This window comes from Labrus mixtus, chromosome 22 (assembly GCF_963584025.1).
Source record: "Labrus mixtus chromosome 22, fLabMix1.1, whole genome shotgun sequence".
Taxonomy (NCBI): Eukaryota; Metazoa; Chordata; class Actinopteri; order Labriformes; family Labridae; genus Labrus; species Labrus mixtus.
This window is the reverse complement of record NC_083633.1, coordinates 19466052-19483175: the sequence shown is the minus strand read 5'-3', so window position 1 is coordinate 19483175 and position 17124 is coordinate 19466052. Positions and strand designations below refer to the sequence as shown.

General features: G+C 45.1%; 1 protein-coding gene across 19 annotated transcripts in view; it reads right to left on the bottom strand.

Annotated features, from left to right (window-relative positions):
* The window catches only part of celf2 (cugbp, Elav-like family member 2), a 218868-nt gene extending 214515 nt beyond the window's left edge, over positions 1 to 4353 (bottom strand). For 6 of the 19 annotated variants that reach the window (XM_061030481.1, XM_061030482.1, XM_061030486.1 and 3 more), the window contains exon 1: positions 4020 to 4350. In XM_061030481.1, coding sequence (XP_060886464.1) covers positions 4020 to 4072 — 53 coding nt within the window. In that variant the 5' untranslated portion in view covers positions 4073 to 4350. Of the gene's footprint in view, positions 1 to 4019 lie in introns of all 19 variants that reach the window. The other 13 variants (XM_061030471.1, XM_061030472.1, XM_061030474.1 and 10 more) reach the window with 5 other exon arrangements.
* Between the last annotated feature and the right edge of the window lie 12771 nt (positions 4354 to 17124).

Sequence of the window (17124 nt, the reverse complement as noted above, 5' to 3'; positions counted from 1 at the left end):
CTGTCCGTTTAAAAAAACCTGAAAACACTCACAGATAAATCACACACCATCCACCGCCGCCGGAAATGTCAATACTCGCCTTAACTAAATGTTTTTAACTCCTTAGTTAAAGTCAGTTTAATCCTGACTGCAGAAAAGGTCTGGCTTACAGATAGAAAGCACCACACACACACACACACACACACACACACACACACACACACACACACACACACACACACACACACACACACACACACACACACACACACACACACACACACACACACACACACACACACACACACACACACACACACACACACACACTATCATCAGAGGGGATTTACAGATTCAAACAGTGGTCTCGGTAATTAGGCGGATGGATTTGTGCTTCGCCCCCCCCTCTCCCTCTGCTCCGCCGGGATATAAAGCGACACATAATGCAGAGCGGACAAACTCTTTTTAAGTGGATTAATTAAAAACCAACACTGTGGGGTCAAAGGTCAAGCCCCCCCCGCCCCCCCCCACCCTTTCGCTGACAAACTCCTCGCTCGCTCTGCCATGCCTCGCTCGGAGCTGCAGGACGGGAGCACCTGCGCGAGAGAGAGGGAAGGATTTGGATGATTGGACGAGGGTGAAAAACGGACCCCCGAAGAGATCGAGGAGGGGAGGACGGAGCTGCGGGGGAATGACGGGTGGCGTTTACACGTCCTCCAATAAAAACTCTAATTTAGTCGTTTTTCACATCGAGAAGAACACTTTTATCTTTGACTCTCTTGTTTTTTTTATGAATCTCCAGCAATGATTCATGCAGACGGGAAAAGAATGAAAACCTCTCTCTCTCTCTCTCTTTTCCCTAATTGAATACAGAACACACCTCATCTCTTCTGGTGTGTGTGTGCGTGTGTGCGCGTGTGTGTGTGTGTGTGTGTGTGTGTGTGTGTGTGTGTGTGTGTGGTAGCTGGATGTAATCAGATGGAATTAATATGCATGCTGTTTCTCATTATGGAATAACTGAACTGCACTTCAGATATGTGGCGTGCACTGCGAGAGGCACGGACAGATTTCTGCGCTCTCCCCTGAACATGAGTGTGTGTTCTCGTCTGTGTGTGTGTGTGTGTGTGTGTGTGGCATGGTTGACAGCAGATTGTTAATGCAGTAGAAGAAGAAGCAGACACACCCTGCTTGCTTGATGCACACACACACACACACTTGTCACTTACTCTAACTCCTTATTGCATTTAAAGTCAACCGGCTTCCACAGAGACGAGCTAATCGGCTAATTGCGCTAATATGCAGATGATGTTGCCCTAATTGTGTTACATCGGCGAAGTCTCATCTTTCATCTGCAGCAGAAGTTTTCTTCGTAATGCGATTGTTTCACTGATGCAACACTTTTTTGCGTGTGACATATTCTACCATCTGGATCGCACAACTGCTCCGCTCGAAACGCAACGCCGCTAAAAATCTGCTTCAGCTGCTTCGTCGGGTTTTCAGATTCAGAAAAAAAACGATATTCCAAGCGTTTGTGCTTGTTTTCGCTTCCCTTTAGCTCGACGGCTTCTCTTTGCTCAGCGATAACAACAACAACAAAATTACCAAACACACGTCCTTGTTAAAGCTGTGTTTATGATCTTTGTGTGTGTGTGTGTGTGTGTGTGTGTGTGTGTGTGTGTGTACAAGTGTGTGTGTGTGTGTGTGTGTGTGTGTGTGTGTGTTGTGTGTGTTGGAGCGTGACGGAGGTGAGTCTCATTAGTGAGGAAAAACAACGAGAGGGAAACGACGCTTCATTTTCATAAATGATTGAGAAGCCTGCTTGAGCGCTCGTTTGTGTGTGTGTGTGTGTGTGTGTGTGTGTGTGTGTGTGTGTGTGTGTGTGTGCGACCCCGAGAAAGTGTGAGTGACGGGCCAGCGGTAAGCCGGTCTTTATTAAGATGCGCCGTCTTTGGAGAGGGACAGCTGCTCCTGCCTCTAATCTGAAAGAGCAAAGGTTTAATAAAGAGAAGAGACAAAGGGCAGAGGAGAGGTAAATAATCCTACTTCTCCTCCTTCCTTCCTTCCTTACTTCCTAAGAACTAATCTATGAATAAAAAACAACACTTCCTTCTGCGATTCTGTGAAACAAGTTGACATCATATTCACATTTTGAAACTTGTATTCTTGCTTTTGGCCCTTTAATCTTTTCATTTAAAGCTAACGCCGTCCAATAAGTCATCAATCATCTCCGTATCTGTTCCGGAAATGAGTTAAAAGTCACATTTTTAACACCATCAGGAGACGTGTCCCCGTTAGGAAAATAGTCAGCTGGTGCTGTAAAGAGTAAAGGAAAGATGAGGTGGTAAAGCATCCTCCTCTCCTTCCTTGCAATTCTCCTCCTTCTCGGTCTCTTTTATGCTAACATCCATCCTAACATCGGCTCGGACAAAACACAAGATGTAACTTTCTGCCTTTCTGCGCAAAAAGTTTGCATCATCTCTGCTCCATTTTTAAAAATCAATTCTCACTTTTGACCTTCTGACTGTAACGCCGGTGCAGCTGCAGAAAATCCAAAAAAATGTGAAATAATTTGTTATCTGTGCTAAAATCTACCAGGAGGTCTGTCCCCGTTAGGCAAATGGAGCGAGTGTCGAGGTGCGAGTGTGTCCGACGAGAAAGTCTCTTTACTGCAGCTATTTATGAGTGTGTGTGTGTGTGTGTGTGTGTGTGTGTGTGTGTGTGTGTGTGTGTGTGTGTGTGTGTGTGTGTGTGTGTGTGTGTGTGGTGTGTGTGTGTGTGTGTGTGGGTGTCAGGTCAGCTGTACACCCTATTTCTCAGCCTGGACGGTCATCACTGCCTGTTTGGGAATGACATCATTTAGACCCCCCCTCCCCCCCCTCCCCTCCCCTCCCCTGCTGGTCCGTCAGCTGTTTAGTGAACTACGCCTGCTCTACGTTACTCCACTCATTCTTTATTTTGGATTTGTGGATAAAAGATGGTGGGAGGGAGGGAGACGGAGGGGGAGTGTAAGGGGGGGGTAAAATGAAAAGAGGGGGAGAGGCTGTTTTAGAAGAATCTCGTCTCGCTCGTTTCTAAAATAGAATTTGCTCAAAAAAAATAGTTCCCGCTCCTGCAGCCGAGTCTGTCGAGGGAATAATGACTTATTTATCAAAACGCTAAAATATTCAGGAACAGGGAAACTTAAAAAAAAACAGCTTTTAAATGCACAGGCTTTAAGCTGGGACGCTTCATGACAGTGAGTCAGTGGTCCGAGATAGAGTCTAATAGCTGTTTAACAAAAAAGGCAGAGTGCTCCGTCAAGACAAGGTGAGAGAGAAAAGGGTTCACCTTTGACCTCAATGGGAGGAGCAGGGAATCAAATTTGTGTCAGGGCAGCCTCCTCCTCCTCCTCCTCCTCCTCCTCCTGCAGAGTAGTAAATGTTTCTGGAGCTGGAAACGTGTTTTTTGCAGCTCAGGAGATAAAATTGAATTCACTAAAAGTGCTCTGTTGCAGGCAATCAGCCATGAGTGAATGTTTCAACACAAATTCCTGGAGGGGGGAGACTTTTTTTTTCTGGCTGTGCACAAGACACTTTAAGGGGGAGTGTGATGGGGGGTAGTATGGGGAGGGAGGGGTGATACATGAGTGTTGTTCTTGCTTCTACAGCTGGAATTAAGTTTTTTGGAGACGTTGGTGGTGATGGAGCAGCAGCAGGAGGTTAATGAGATGTCCGCAGACACGGAGCAGCTCGCATGCGTCAAACTCGCGACAGAGCGCGCAGGAGAAGAGGGAGAGGAGCTCAGAAAGTAGATAAGAGCACTGTACACTCGTGCGCAGATTATCGCCAAACGGCGCAAACCGCGCGTAATTACGCAGCGCTCGAATGCCAGCGCCGAGTCGCACCCTTTTTTTTTTTTTTTTTTTTTTTAAATGTGTTCAAAAAGCACAGCAGGCACACTTCTGTCTCTTCTGTACCCCCCCCCCCCCCCCCTCTCTGTCTCTCTCTGCTTTCACAATGGCGCGGCTGTGTGGAAGTGAAACTAACCGGGCGCTCGCTTACCTTAACACGTTCCAGCTTTTCAGAGGGTCCAGGTCTGAAATTATAGAAACCATGGTCGACTGGCTGAGGCAGCACCGGGAGAGGGAGGGGGTGCGGCAGGAAAAAGATCGAAAGAAAAAGCGGCGCAAAAGGCTGTAAACTCCGTCTGCGAATGGCAGCGATTGCTCGGATGCAACTCGTCCTGGTTGTTCAGTGGGTGATGAGCGCTGTCACATCTCTCTCTCTCTCTCTCTCTCTCTCTCTCTCTCTCTCTGTCCCTCCGCCCCCTTCTGTACGAAGCCTGCGCTCTGCAGACGCGTCTCCGCGAGCTTCCTCCCGGTCCCTCTCTTTCTCTGTCGGGCTGCTGCTGGTGAAGCAGAGATGTTCAGTAGAGGAAGGTGAACCCCACCGAGACAACATTTAGCCATCTTTAAAAAAAACACAAAAAAACACACCCGGGGGAGAAGTCGAGTTTACACACCTTTTTCTTTTTTTTTTCTCCCAGGACTGACACACACTGTAAAACCTTCACACTGCAAAAAGTATCCAACTGAACATCTTTTTTTGTTCACTCCATTTGGCAGCTTTAATCTCCTTTCAGGATATCTTTCTGTGTGCAGGAGGATCATTTATTACACAGTTTCACTTATTAGAGAATTTTAGAGCATGTTTGCGTCTACTGACTTTTAAAGAAGGAAAACGTGACATGCCAGTTTACAACCTTTTTTAGATTTATTTAATCATGAAGATGTCGTTTCATTTACACGTCCAGGTAATACAGTATATTACCTTGCGTACAGGAGCAGGACAACCACACCTTTAATCACCTGACAACACCGAGCCATATCACTCCACTCTGTCCGTCTCCTTTCTTCGACCCACCCTCCCTTCGCTTCCTTCCTTTCATCCCGCCCTCCTCCCTCATCCCTTCATTTTGTTTGTCTTATTCTAGGAACCCCGCTCTCCTCCAGCCACACACCGCCAAGCCCCTCCCCCCTCCACTTGCGTTCACATGAAGGAGTCAAACGCAAAATCGTCCTTTGCCCGAGCAATGTTAGCGCTCTTTAGTTAGCTCGTAGCAAACTGACACAGAATGACCGTGATTTAAAAACTCTTAAGCGACATCCAAATAATCAGTGAGTATGTTATACAAAAGGGGAGGAGCCGGCCGTCCCGTCCATGTAAACACGGCTCTGACAACAACACAGCCAGCGGGGACTCGAGCTTCTCCCTCATTGTAGACAGTCATGACTCAGAGACACATTTACACAGACTTGATTTCTGCTGTATTCATGTGTCACATGTCGCACATTCGCACCTTTAATCCTTCGAGCGCATTTTGATAATCTTCACAGTGACGTTGGGAAACGTGTTGCTTGAGTGAAACGCGTCGTCATCGCAGCATCTTGTTCTCTAAACGAACCCTGTCAGCGCTGACTTCCTGTCTGACACCACCACATCCTGTTTATAACAGTTTTTTTTTTCTTCCTTCTTCTTCTTCTTCTACTCCCCCCCCCCCCCCCCCCCCCCCCCCCCCCCTCTTCTCTGTACACTCGGCTGCAGATGCGTCATCTCTGGCTAAGAGTGACACGGCAACGTCCAAGTCCCACCTTTTGCGAGCTTCTTTCTATTTTGCTCGGCGGGAGAAAACAGATGACCCCCGGTGGAAAAAACACACACACACACACACACACACACACACACACACACACACACACACACACACACACACACACACACACACACACACACACACACACACACACACACACACACACACACACACACACACACACACACACACGAGAGAGTGTCAGAACTGTGTCTGTTTCACATAATTGTCTGGGACAACAGAGCAGAGGGGGGACTGAAAGTCTCTGCCAAAGCTATTGGAGTTACTGCACAAGCGAGTGATGATATTAGTCAGAGAATGGTCACTTTGACAGGAAGCTGCTGCTGCGGTTTCAAACTGTCAAAAAAAAAAATCTGTTTTGTTCAGTTGTTGCGACTGGATTTGGACGTTTCAACATTTGTTCAAAGAGCGCACATTCCTCAAATTCTATCTTTCCAAGGTTTCCCTGTGAACACGTGCTCCGAGGTCACTTCCAGCTGACATTCTGCAGGGGAGGAAAATGCTCGCTCAGGTGGAAGAGATCTCCAGCTCCTGAAAAAGCGGTAAGGTAAGACAAACGGTAATGCAAAGCTACAGCTCGGGCTCTTCTCTGCATCAGCAGCCATACTGCAACCGGCTTTAAATAGACTCAATTGGACATCTGCTTCACCGAGGAGGAGGAGGAAGAGGAGGAGGAGGAGGAGGAGGATGGAGAGAGTTGACAGCATCTCTCTCCTCTTCCTCTGTCTCTATTTCTGTCTCTTGCAGTCGTATAGACGCGGACGCACACACACACACACACACGGAGATCAAACAGCGTTTAGCTCTCCTCTGCATGGATCTAATTTCTTTGTAATAATCACGTCGGCAGGCCTGATGTCTTGCTGTAGGTGCATATGTACACTCTGTCTCTATGTGAGAATAGACGCCCGAGACCGCCGACTGTGAGGTCACTATAGTTTATCTCTCTGTATTGAAACAATACTCCTGCACTCATTGCATTTCTACATTCTGCTCTGCATGTGTCACAGGATTCACTTCATATTGTTGACTTAGGGCTGGGAAATATATCGAGTTTTTAAGATATATCTATATATTTTCAAACAAGATATAGGGTAAGACGATATCGTTAATATGGATATAGTTTATGTTGCATTAAAATAACGTTACAGAGGTGCCAGGTCGCCTTTACCTCATCTCACTGATGATGACTGACTGTCTGCTCCTCCTCTCTCTCTCTGTTATTGTATTTAAGGAACATTTTTACTTCATAATATTACTTTTTAAATTGATTTTAAGGTTTTCACTGTTAATAAAATACATATCCATATATATCAAGTATCTCCATTCAGCTAATCAATATCAAGATATGAGTTTTGGTCCATATCTCCCAGCCCTATGTTGACTCATGTGTTTTCATTCCTGACAGCTTCCTGACAGACGTGACAACAACAACGATGATGATGTCTAATATGTCAGGCAACGAGTACAGAACGTGCAACTTAAAAAAAAAGCTCGATAACACGGCGGGGAATGAAGCAGCGAGCACATATTAGAAGTAGAAGTAGAGCGCTTAGAACGGACCTGTTGCTGAAAATGAGTCAGTAGTGCTACAGTGAATCAAGGAGGCCTCAAATAAACACACAGTGACAACCGACCGTATACCGGGAGGTAGACACCTGTGTGACACACCTGGCTGTCATCACTGCTGTCTTTGTGTTGCAATCATCAGAGCAGATATCTCTCATCACATCTGTCTCGCTCTTCCCCCACGTCGACTATCTGCAAAGTCCTGATTTTTAAGATGTTCAATTTATGATTATTTGTCATCATATGTCGGGGGTTTTTCTCACATTTTGAAAATCTTGTGTGGCTGTGGGCCTAACAGAAATATGAACTCCTTGTGACCTGTGAAGCCTCACAACAACAACAACAACAACAACAACAACAACAACAACAAAAACAATTAAAAAAAGATCCAATCGATGCAGGGCGGTGAGTCAGGAAAGAGAGGGGGGAAAAGGTGCAACAGCACGACACCAGCCGGCATTCACACTCACGTAGCTCTTGTGACCCGTGTATGCAAATGAACACGATCAGGTGCCTCTGTGTGAACACACACCCTGCACCCCTGCACCCCCCCCCCCGCCCCCCACACACCCGACTGTTTGAACTGACATTATTCAGCAAAAGGAGTCGCAAAATCAGCCTCACTGAAATATTAACACACGTGTATTCTTCATAAAGCACACGCATTCAAATGGGAGCCAAAGAACAATATCAGCATGATAAACACCTTGTACCCCCCCCCCCTCCCTCCCTCCCCCCGTCCCCCCTCCAGCGTCTTTTTATTCCACAAAATCAAGCAGATTTGAGGACAAGCCTTGAGGTTTATGTCATCATGCAAATGTAATGTGCATTTCAAATCTAAACAAAGTCAGTGTGTCTTTAAACCTCCCACTGGATACAGATTCCCATTTTACCTCAATCCATTTAGAGGGGGGAGGGGGGTGGGGGGGTGAGGGGGGGGGGGGGGGTTGGAGGTGAGAAGAGAAGAGAAAAGCAGAAATAAGCAGAGCAGAGGATGTGGATGAAATAAGTATGTGGGGATTATTTCATAAACGACCGATTTTTCTTTTCTCTGTAAGTCATTTGATCCTGTCAAATACGCCTAAAGCCATACGCCCACGTGCTCATTGTCTGAAAAATGCTCCGTTTATGAGAACCCCCCCCCCCACACACACACACACACACACTCAACCACCACCAACCTTTTCAAACAATGAGCGGAGCGCTTGGCTGCTCGGCTCCAACATCAGCCTCGGCGTTCTGTGGAACCGGAAACAGGCAAATGAGATTTAAATCAGGGGGACGCAAAGTGGCACACACACACACACACACACACACACACACACACACAGACGCACGCCAGCCCAGGAGAACGGCCCAGCGAGCCTGTTTGTTTGTTTGTCCCACGCTGCAATCAGAGTGTTAAATTACAGAAGGCCTCCGTTTGTTGTTGTGTTTACCTCCAGGACGGTCGACATCGATGCAGAATAAACAACGCGGCTCCTTCTCCCATCTGGACCCTGTATCTCTGCTAATCTCCATCTACACCTGAAACACACACACACACACACACACACACACACACACACACACACACACACACCCTCCTATGTGCTGCAGACGTTGGATTCATTGTATCAGGGGTTCAGTTTTTGAAAAGATATGATGTAGTCATTTAAAGGCTGGGTTGGTAATTTTCAAAAAACAAGCATGTTTTTGAAAGTAGCTTTCCCTCAGTGCTGCGTCTGCACCCACCCCCTCCCCTCTGTGCTCCCTCAGAAGCCACGCCCCCTCACTTACATGCACAAGCGCCATTGGTCCAGAAGCGGACCTCAGCTCATGCTTTGAGTGTGGGCTGGAGCATGCAAGAGCTAGATAACGAGCAGGGAGACAGGGAGGCGTCTGATTGGTTCATCAGATTGGTACCTCGCGGCAGACATTGGTCAAAGTTTTTACAGGCTTACAACTGATACAAATGACGGATTTTCTTTGTTCCTTTTTCAAAAAACATGAGTTATTCATTTCTGTCAGGACCTAAAGACAATTTCAAGTAAAAACAAAAAAGGTCAGAAAAAAATAGTTACATTTGTGTTGACATTTATTCCAGTAGAAATCCCTACAACTGATTTGAAAACTATTTTTAAAGCATCCAGATGTTTTTAGTGAAAATGTGTAAAAATGTGATGGGAGTCATCTTTATGCATGAGCCGTTGAGTTAGTGCATTTATATACAGTATTCTTCTGCATGTGTTTCTTGGTGTGTAAGTGTGTGGAGGTTCATTCTGTCGAAGTGGTGAGTCATGCAGATACAAAAACACAGTAGGATGTATAGTGTAGGTATACACCATGTGTGTGTGTTGGAATGCTTCCAGGTGTGTGATTTTTTTTTACCATTGACTCGTATGTAAACACATCCACTGCAAATAAAAGTTGTTTTCCCTCAAAGATTCAAAAAAATGGACAATTCTGAAAATATCACCAATTTTTTCTCGATTTTTTTCAAATTATCATCTAAATTTCTGAATTTCAGCCAAACCTGGCAACACTGCATGCGTCTCTATCGCTTTCCTTTTTTTTTTGTTGGGGGGTTGACAAATGATATGCTCAGAGCGAGCGGGAAAGGAAATGGAGAGAGGAAGAAAAAAAACCGCTTGGCAGAGCAGCGTCCAGGCGAATCGGGCGAGAGAGAAAAATGCGGAGAATGAGCGATTGAACCAGTGTGGGAGAGAGTGAGTGGGTGAGGGAGGGTGGGGGGGGGGGGGGGAGAGGGGTGAGGGGTGCGAAGAGGAAGAAGAAGAAGGCAGAGGTGGAGGAGGTGGAGGATATATTTAGAGCTGCTCCTAATCAACTTCTCCGTCAGTTTGTGTCTGTGGGGGCGAGAGAGAGAGAGAGAGAGAGGGGGAGAGAGAGAGAGGAGCCACGCAAGTTCAACACTAAAAAAATCAATATGCAGCCCACTCGCTCACCGAGAGCAGCGGAGAGAGGGAGAGAGAGGAAGAGACAGAGAGAACAGGAAGAGGACAGGATGAACCAGAGACAGATGAGACTACAACAGAAGTGTTTCGTCACCGTGGATGAGGGTGTCATGTAACAGAAATAGAGGCAAACAAACCCTAAAGGGTCATAATAACTCCATATAAAGTACTACCAATAACTCTATGTTCAAACAGTTCTTCAAGTCACCTCCACACCTTCTGCTGCCTTTAATGACTGTGAGGTGATCTCACCCCCGAAGGCCCCGGCAGGCTCGCTCTGCAAAGTCAGAGTTATATCTGACTAAGATGAAGTCCTGCAGTCCGATCGCACTCAATCAGAGATGACTCTTAACTTTTTGTGAAACTGAAGTGATAATGATCTGTTGCAGAAAGAGAATGCATGAAAATTGCATCAGAATCAGAATCAGAATCAGAATCAGAATTGGGGTTTATTGCCAAGTACAAATGAACTTCCAAACTCCATGTGATCTGCAGAGTCCCTCTGCACCTTTAAGAAAAAGCTAAAGACCCAGCTCTTTCATGAATACCTACTAACTTAATGATGATGGTCTCCATATTATTGATGATGATGATGGTAATGACGATGGTTTTTGTTTGATAACGACGACTTATAAGATGGTTTCTATACTGATTAGAGCTCTCAAGAACTGCCCTCAATGTTGTGCTTTGCCTCTGGTCACTTCCTGTCAGCACCTGTGTGTCCAATCAGACTCAAAGCTGATCATTTGCTCTTACTGACATTGTTCCCTTTTTTCTAGATCCTTGCTTGTGTTGTTCTTACTCTCTGATGTACGTCGCTTTGGATAAAAGCGTGAAAAAAGTGAATTGTAGTACATTTACACATACAAGGAATTTGACTTGGTGTATTGGTGCTACACAAATTAACAATTAACAAGGAAATAACGCAGAACTAGCAACAACTTCAATAATACAGTATAAGAAGATATTACAATATATAAACTAGAATTAAAAAATTTAAAATATAAAATTTAAAAAACACAAAATGTACAAAAGGTGCAATGCAGGAGCTGTGCAGTGGACTATGAGAAACAAAAATGTTAGTGTGTGTGTTGAAAAAATCTGCATCTGTGTTGACGTGAATTCCTGCAGAAATCTCCAGCACTGATTTGAAAACTGACATGTGTTGTTGGAAAACGTCAGATATGATGAGAGGAAACCTCCTGCATGGGGTCGTCCAAATTCACTGCTAAAGGGCGATTTCACTCCTATGGGACGTTTGCTCTTTGTTGCATAATTACCTGAAGTTTGGTCTTAGTGCTCTCTAATTGGTCGGACAAAATCCAACAGAAGTAAGTAACGACTAGTCGACTGCTCCAAAGACATAAAAAGCTTAAGCAGGGAAATGGGCCGCTAGTTTCATCTTGCAAGCCAGATGAATCATTATTGTGCTCGGTGTAGTAACTTCATATTCAACATTACGTCAATTACATGCCGAACGGAGTGTTTCTTATTGCTCAGTGCTGCGACTAACAAGCGTACAAACTACAGTCAACTGTGTCCATTCTCTAACAATGTGACCCCGATGGCTCAGATATCAAGTAAACACGCCCTCTGAGCCGCCCACTCAGAGGCTTGAAGGCTGAAGCAGCGTTTATGATAGATCCACGAGGACCTTTTGATTTACTTCTTTCAATAAGATAGAAGTGCTTAATTTAGAAATCTCTTTGATATCGTTCGAGAGAGCAAATGGGATGGATCTTTTGTTGGACTTTAAATGAAAGCTCACATCAAGGGTTCATCAACTTTTTGGCAGCAATGCTTTGGATTCTGTGTAAATCGCTGCCTGTGTGTGTGTGTGTGTGTGTGTGTGTGTGTGTGTGTGTGTGTTTGTGGATATTGATAGATCTGACTTGAGGTCAATACTGTGTGGGCCATAATGAAGCTGAGATGCAGGAAAGATAACAACTAGACCATTTAATACATGAGGAGGAGGCGGAGGAGGAGCTCATATACAGTAGCCTCTTTTAGAACGAACGTCTTTAGCTTCGACTTCCCCCTCCCCCCTCCCCGCTCAACAATCTCTCATTAGCCACTGATCGATTCCCTCCCTGTGTAGCCCACACACACACACACACACACAGAAAACGCAATTAGAGCATCGACCAAACGATTGTGTGAACCGGTGCTCAATAGGTGATGATCACCTGAGAGCGGCAGCAGAGCGGGCTATGAAGGTGGGGGGTGAGTTTGGGGTGAGGGAACATTGAGGACAAAGCGTTGACTTAACTGAGATGAGAACGTGGGAGGTCACACGGAGGAAAGTGCAAAGAGACAAACTTGAAGGCCACCTGGTGAAGTTGGCTTCAAATTCTACTGAAAGGTTATTTTAAACAAATGGACGTCGAACCCATTGGTTTCCTGACGAGGCGTTATGAAGCCCAATGATGGCAGCCGCCATGTTGGACATGTTGAGCTTTTGTTGAGGTTCTAGCAGGGGAGCGCAGCGGCTGGTTTAACGATGGATGGTCGTCCTTATCGACCGAGCGCGGAGCTGCAGGAGGGACACTCATGGAGCGGTGAGGGAGGGAGGGGGACACCGGCCTAGCCAGCCAGATCAGCCGAATCAACCCTAGCTTGTCTCCGGTCTCGCCTAGCCTAGCGGTTAGCCGAGCGGCCACATGTACAGAGCCTATAGTCCTTGTCTCAGGAGGCAGTGGGTTCAAATCCGACCTGTCTCTCTTCAGCTGTCCAATCCAATAAAGGCAAAAAGGCCCAAAAAAAAACTTGAATAAGGAAGATAGCTTCATAAGCTACGCTAGAAAGGTAATAACTAAAGAGAAAGTAAAGGTACCTGATGACAGATGATGCTTGAAGGTACGTTGAGGCGGAAACTGAGCACAGCTTTGTTCCTACTTGTGAGATTGGCCGTTGAACTTTGATTATTGATTGGATTTCTCATGACACACAAAAGAGTCCCCCTTAGAGACTCAAAAAGAGAGTCACACAAAAGTGGAAAAATTGGCTGAAAATATTACAGCTCATAAGTCATTTTCCCTCCTAGCAGATTTAATAACATCAGATTTATCAAGTTAAGCAGCGACATAGGAAAGAGGGATCTCAAGTTATTTATGAAGACGAGTGCTGTACCTAAAGAACAGCCTCACCGCGCTGTGAGCTGTGTACTTGTTAAACACCGATTCATCATGCAGTTAACGCTGATCTGAGTGGGTGAGACCATTTTACACCACGGTTGACTCTGGCAACCTCTGTCTCTCCTAATGGAAATGTTATTGCTACAGTTCCTCAAAATTAAGACCACATTTCCCATAAAGCCCGTCTTTTCTTCTTCTTCTTCTCCCCCCCACCCAATCCCCACCCAGCTGGCTCTGGCTTGGGGGATAAATGCAAAGTATTAAATCTCTTGCTTTTGATATCTTACATTCCCTTTGAATTTTGCCAAAGCAGAGGACATGGTAATCAAATAAACCTGACTAATAAACAACTTCAATTCAAGGAGCATTTATGCAACATTTATGGCTTTACTTTGGTCTTTGGAGGATTTCATTTAGTTGTTAGACTAACTACTTAGCATGCCAATTAAACCTTACTTAAGTGATTATGTGCAATCATGGAATTTTTTGTTTTTTTTGCACGTCTGCTTGTGATTGAGTTTGGCATTTGTTAACAACCCAGAACAATTGTCTTTATCACTAATGCACTCCCTCTAGTCTACGACAGCTCTGGATGTAGACTTTAAAAAAGGCCAAAATCTGCACTTTGGGCCATTTTTGTCCATTTATTTTTTAAGTGAATAAACAATGAGCCATTTATAAAAACAACAAGTGTGGGCTATTATTGCGGCCGAATTAAAGAGAACAGACAGTTTCTTCTATCAGTCTGTCACTACCTTCCACCAGCTGCCATGGCGAGAAATTCTCAAACTTCCTGCTTTAGCAACAACTATATTTAGGTTCTCTCTGAAAAAACCACCAAAGCGTGACACAAAACTGGACTCAAAGTGTTGCTTCAGCTCTGGGATCATGTTGCATCTCTCCAATGAATGTTGATATTTGGTGGGCACATTTTTAACCGGAAGTGCCCTCTCTTTCAATTCCTTTTTGGTGCTGTACCGGAGAGAGGTGGCCTCATTGCTCCCTGCATGAATCCAGTATATTTACTCCCTCTTTCTCTCCCCCCTCCTTCATTGTCTCTCACTCCCACTCTCTCTAACCCATCTCTCTCTATCACAGCAGCTCTGTTTCATGCAGTTCACCCAATTTCCTCTCCATCTCCTTTCTCTGTGTGAATAGCTTAAAAAGCATTATGCACCACACTGATTCACTCATACAATGAATAAAATAACGCAACCAGTCACACAGGGTCTAATCTAGGCTTTGACATGGGGTTCTTCAAGGCAGATAGCAATATCAGTATTTCTGGAATAGATAGAATAGAACAGTAACGGGATGAATTGGGCCAATGCTCAATTATTTAGATAGAAGCATTAATACTAATATTCAGTGTCATGTACATTACTTCACAAATGTGTCTGACTTTTACTGTGATTCTATAAGGCACTGGTTGTTGCATTTACTCCTGCACACATTGCAGTTATTACTCTACAATAATACAATGCAAAAGCTAAGGAAAGTAACTGGCAGGTTAAGCTTCTAATTGTTTTAAATCTAAAGTATATTTTTTAATGCATTTGTTGCTACAGATGTTTTATCAAATGATATCAAATTGCACTTTAATCGTTTTTGTTCTCTATCACATACCTTATAAACAGCTTTACATTTGCCTTGCAGGGACAGACCGCAGTGTCTAGACCAGTTCCCATGTTAATAAAGGGCTAAAATGAGGCCCATATATTTTGGTCAAATCCCATTCTTATCCTGCCAAGGAGACTACGCATGCAGCACTTATGAACAGGGGATAAAACAATAAATATCACAGCAAAATACCAAGCAAATCCCAATATGTCAGTGGCTGTGAAAGTATTTTTCTTCCCCTACGGCTGCTCCATTGATCCAACTTCATAAATCAGTCGAGGGAATCCGTTCACTAACTAATACCTGATGGGAAATCTGTCTTTGTCTCAGGTGCTGTGGTCATTTGTGCTAAAAGGTCAGAGATCAGTTGAAGCAGCAGCCAATTAAAGCCCCGCAGATTTGACGCGGGGCAGAAACAATCTCCAACCCCATCTGTGGACCTTCCCCTCAGGGGCCAGGTCACCAATAACGGCCCTACCTTTCTGTACTGTGTGTGTGTGTTTTTTGCCCGTGTGTGCACCTGCACCTGCACCTGCCTCCCTTTCCTGTATTTTTTTATGTATCTTTTTCTACATTCTCCTCTGAGAATCTCCACCTTATCACTGTGAAGGGGTTTAGGCATCCCAATGACCATTGGAGGTGCCAAGCTCCTAGAAGAGTCTCCCAAGCACCAAATTGGTCCCAAAGGAGGGCCCAGCCTATGAGACCACACATGAATCGGCCAAAATGGAGCCAAAACAGCTGGTCTGAAGAAAGAAAACCAGGACTAGGGATGTGGAGCTCGCTGACAATCCCATGAATTTTGACCAAGCTGTAGAGACCCATGGGGACAAATTCTGGCTTACTCTCAACCACTATATGGAGTTGCTGTCCTTTGGTCCTTGCACCTGCAGGAATAAGCGCTTAGGGAGGCAGTATTGGTATCTCCATGGCTGACTAAAACAGGGACCTATAGGCATGCAGTCTGGTCTTAGGGATATGGAAAGTTGAGCATCTGGTGGAGGAGGAACCACAGCTAGTTTGATGGTACCAACCTGACGTAGTTAGGCTCATCTTTATGCACAGCAAAAAGGGGTTGAACATTATCGATTGGTGCAGCATCAAAAGTTAAACAGGTATTGTACTGGACTGTTTTCGTTTTGGATAAAGCTGAACTAGAGGGCGTAGCTTTCCAATTGGTAGAGAACCAAAAGAAAAGGAGTGTTAATACAAGACGAGACAAAAATGACTTTCCTCAGGGGATGGCACGACTCACCCCTATGAGATTTGGCTTGGGAAGGAAGCTTGAAGTGCTGGCGATCAGTTGGGGAAACTAATCAGGATGCCAGCTGGGTGCCTTCCTATGCACCTTGTCAAACATGTCCAATAGGCTGGAGTAGACCATCTGGCTTGGTAATGCCTCAGAATACCAAAAGAGGTTCAAGAAGACGTTGGTTCAAAAAGCAATGACTGAATTGCCTAGCCGTTGCGACCTGACCTCTTTCAAGTCTGGTCACAACCAGAAATATGCGACCAAAGTAACATATATGAATATCATTTACATAATTGTCTCAACATTTGTGCATCTCTTAGTACTTGCATACACTCCCAATAAAGCCTCCCATGTCGTGGAGGTGTCAGTCCACAGAGGTGGATGTTAGCTTGATGCTGGTGCAGAGGTCGCTGCAAGCCAGCACACTCCATTTCCCAGGCTGCTGCAGGGCTAACCAAGGGCAGGATGGCGTGCTGTTCCCTGGCTTGATGAAACATGTCTATACCTCGGTGTCTGTGTGCCTTGTGGAAGGGGTTGCAGGGGTGGAGGGTCAGAGATGAATGTGTGTGTGTGTGTGTATATGTGGGAGTGTATTACTCTATTTCTAGTTCAAGATGGCAAGCTAACAAGTCAAAGGCTCATACATCATTCTGTGGCATAGTGGCAGAGTGATATTTATGGGTCTCTGATGCAACTAGTGCGTGTATGACTGTGTGTGTGTGTGTTTCAAAAAGAATGAGTGAGGATCAGTACAAAGAAAAACAGAGAGACCGAGCAGGAATGTCTACTCAAGTGAAGGCAGGTCTTGTTGAGGTTTACTTAAAAGTCAAAAGAGGAAACAGCTGTCGTGTAACAGCTCACATCCTTTATCAGCTTTATCAGGTACAGCATGATTACTGCTAACGCTTTGTCATCGGTAGCAATGAGTATTCATAGGGATGTGCATGTCACAGGAAATCACTGT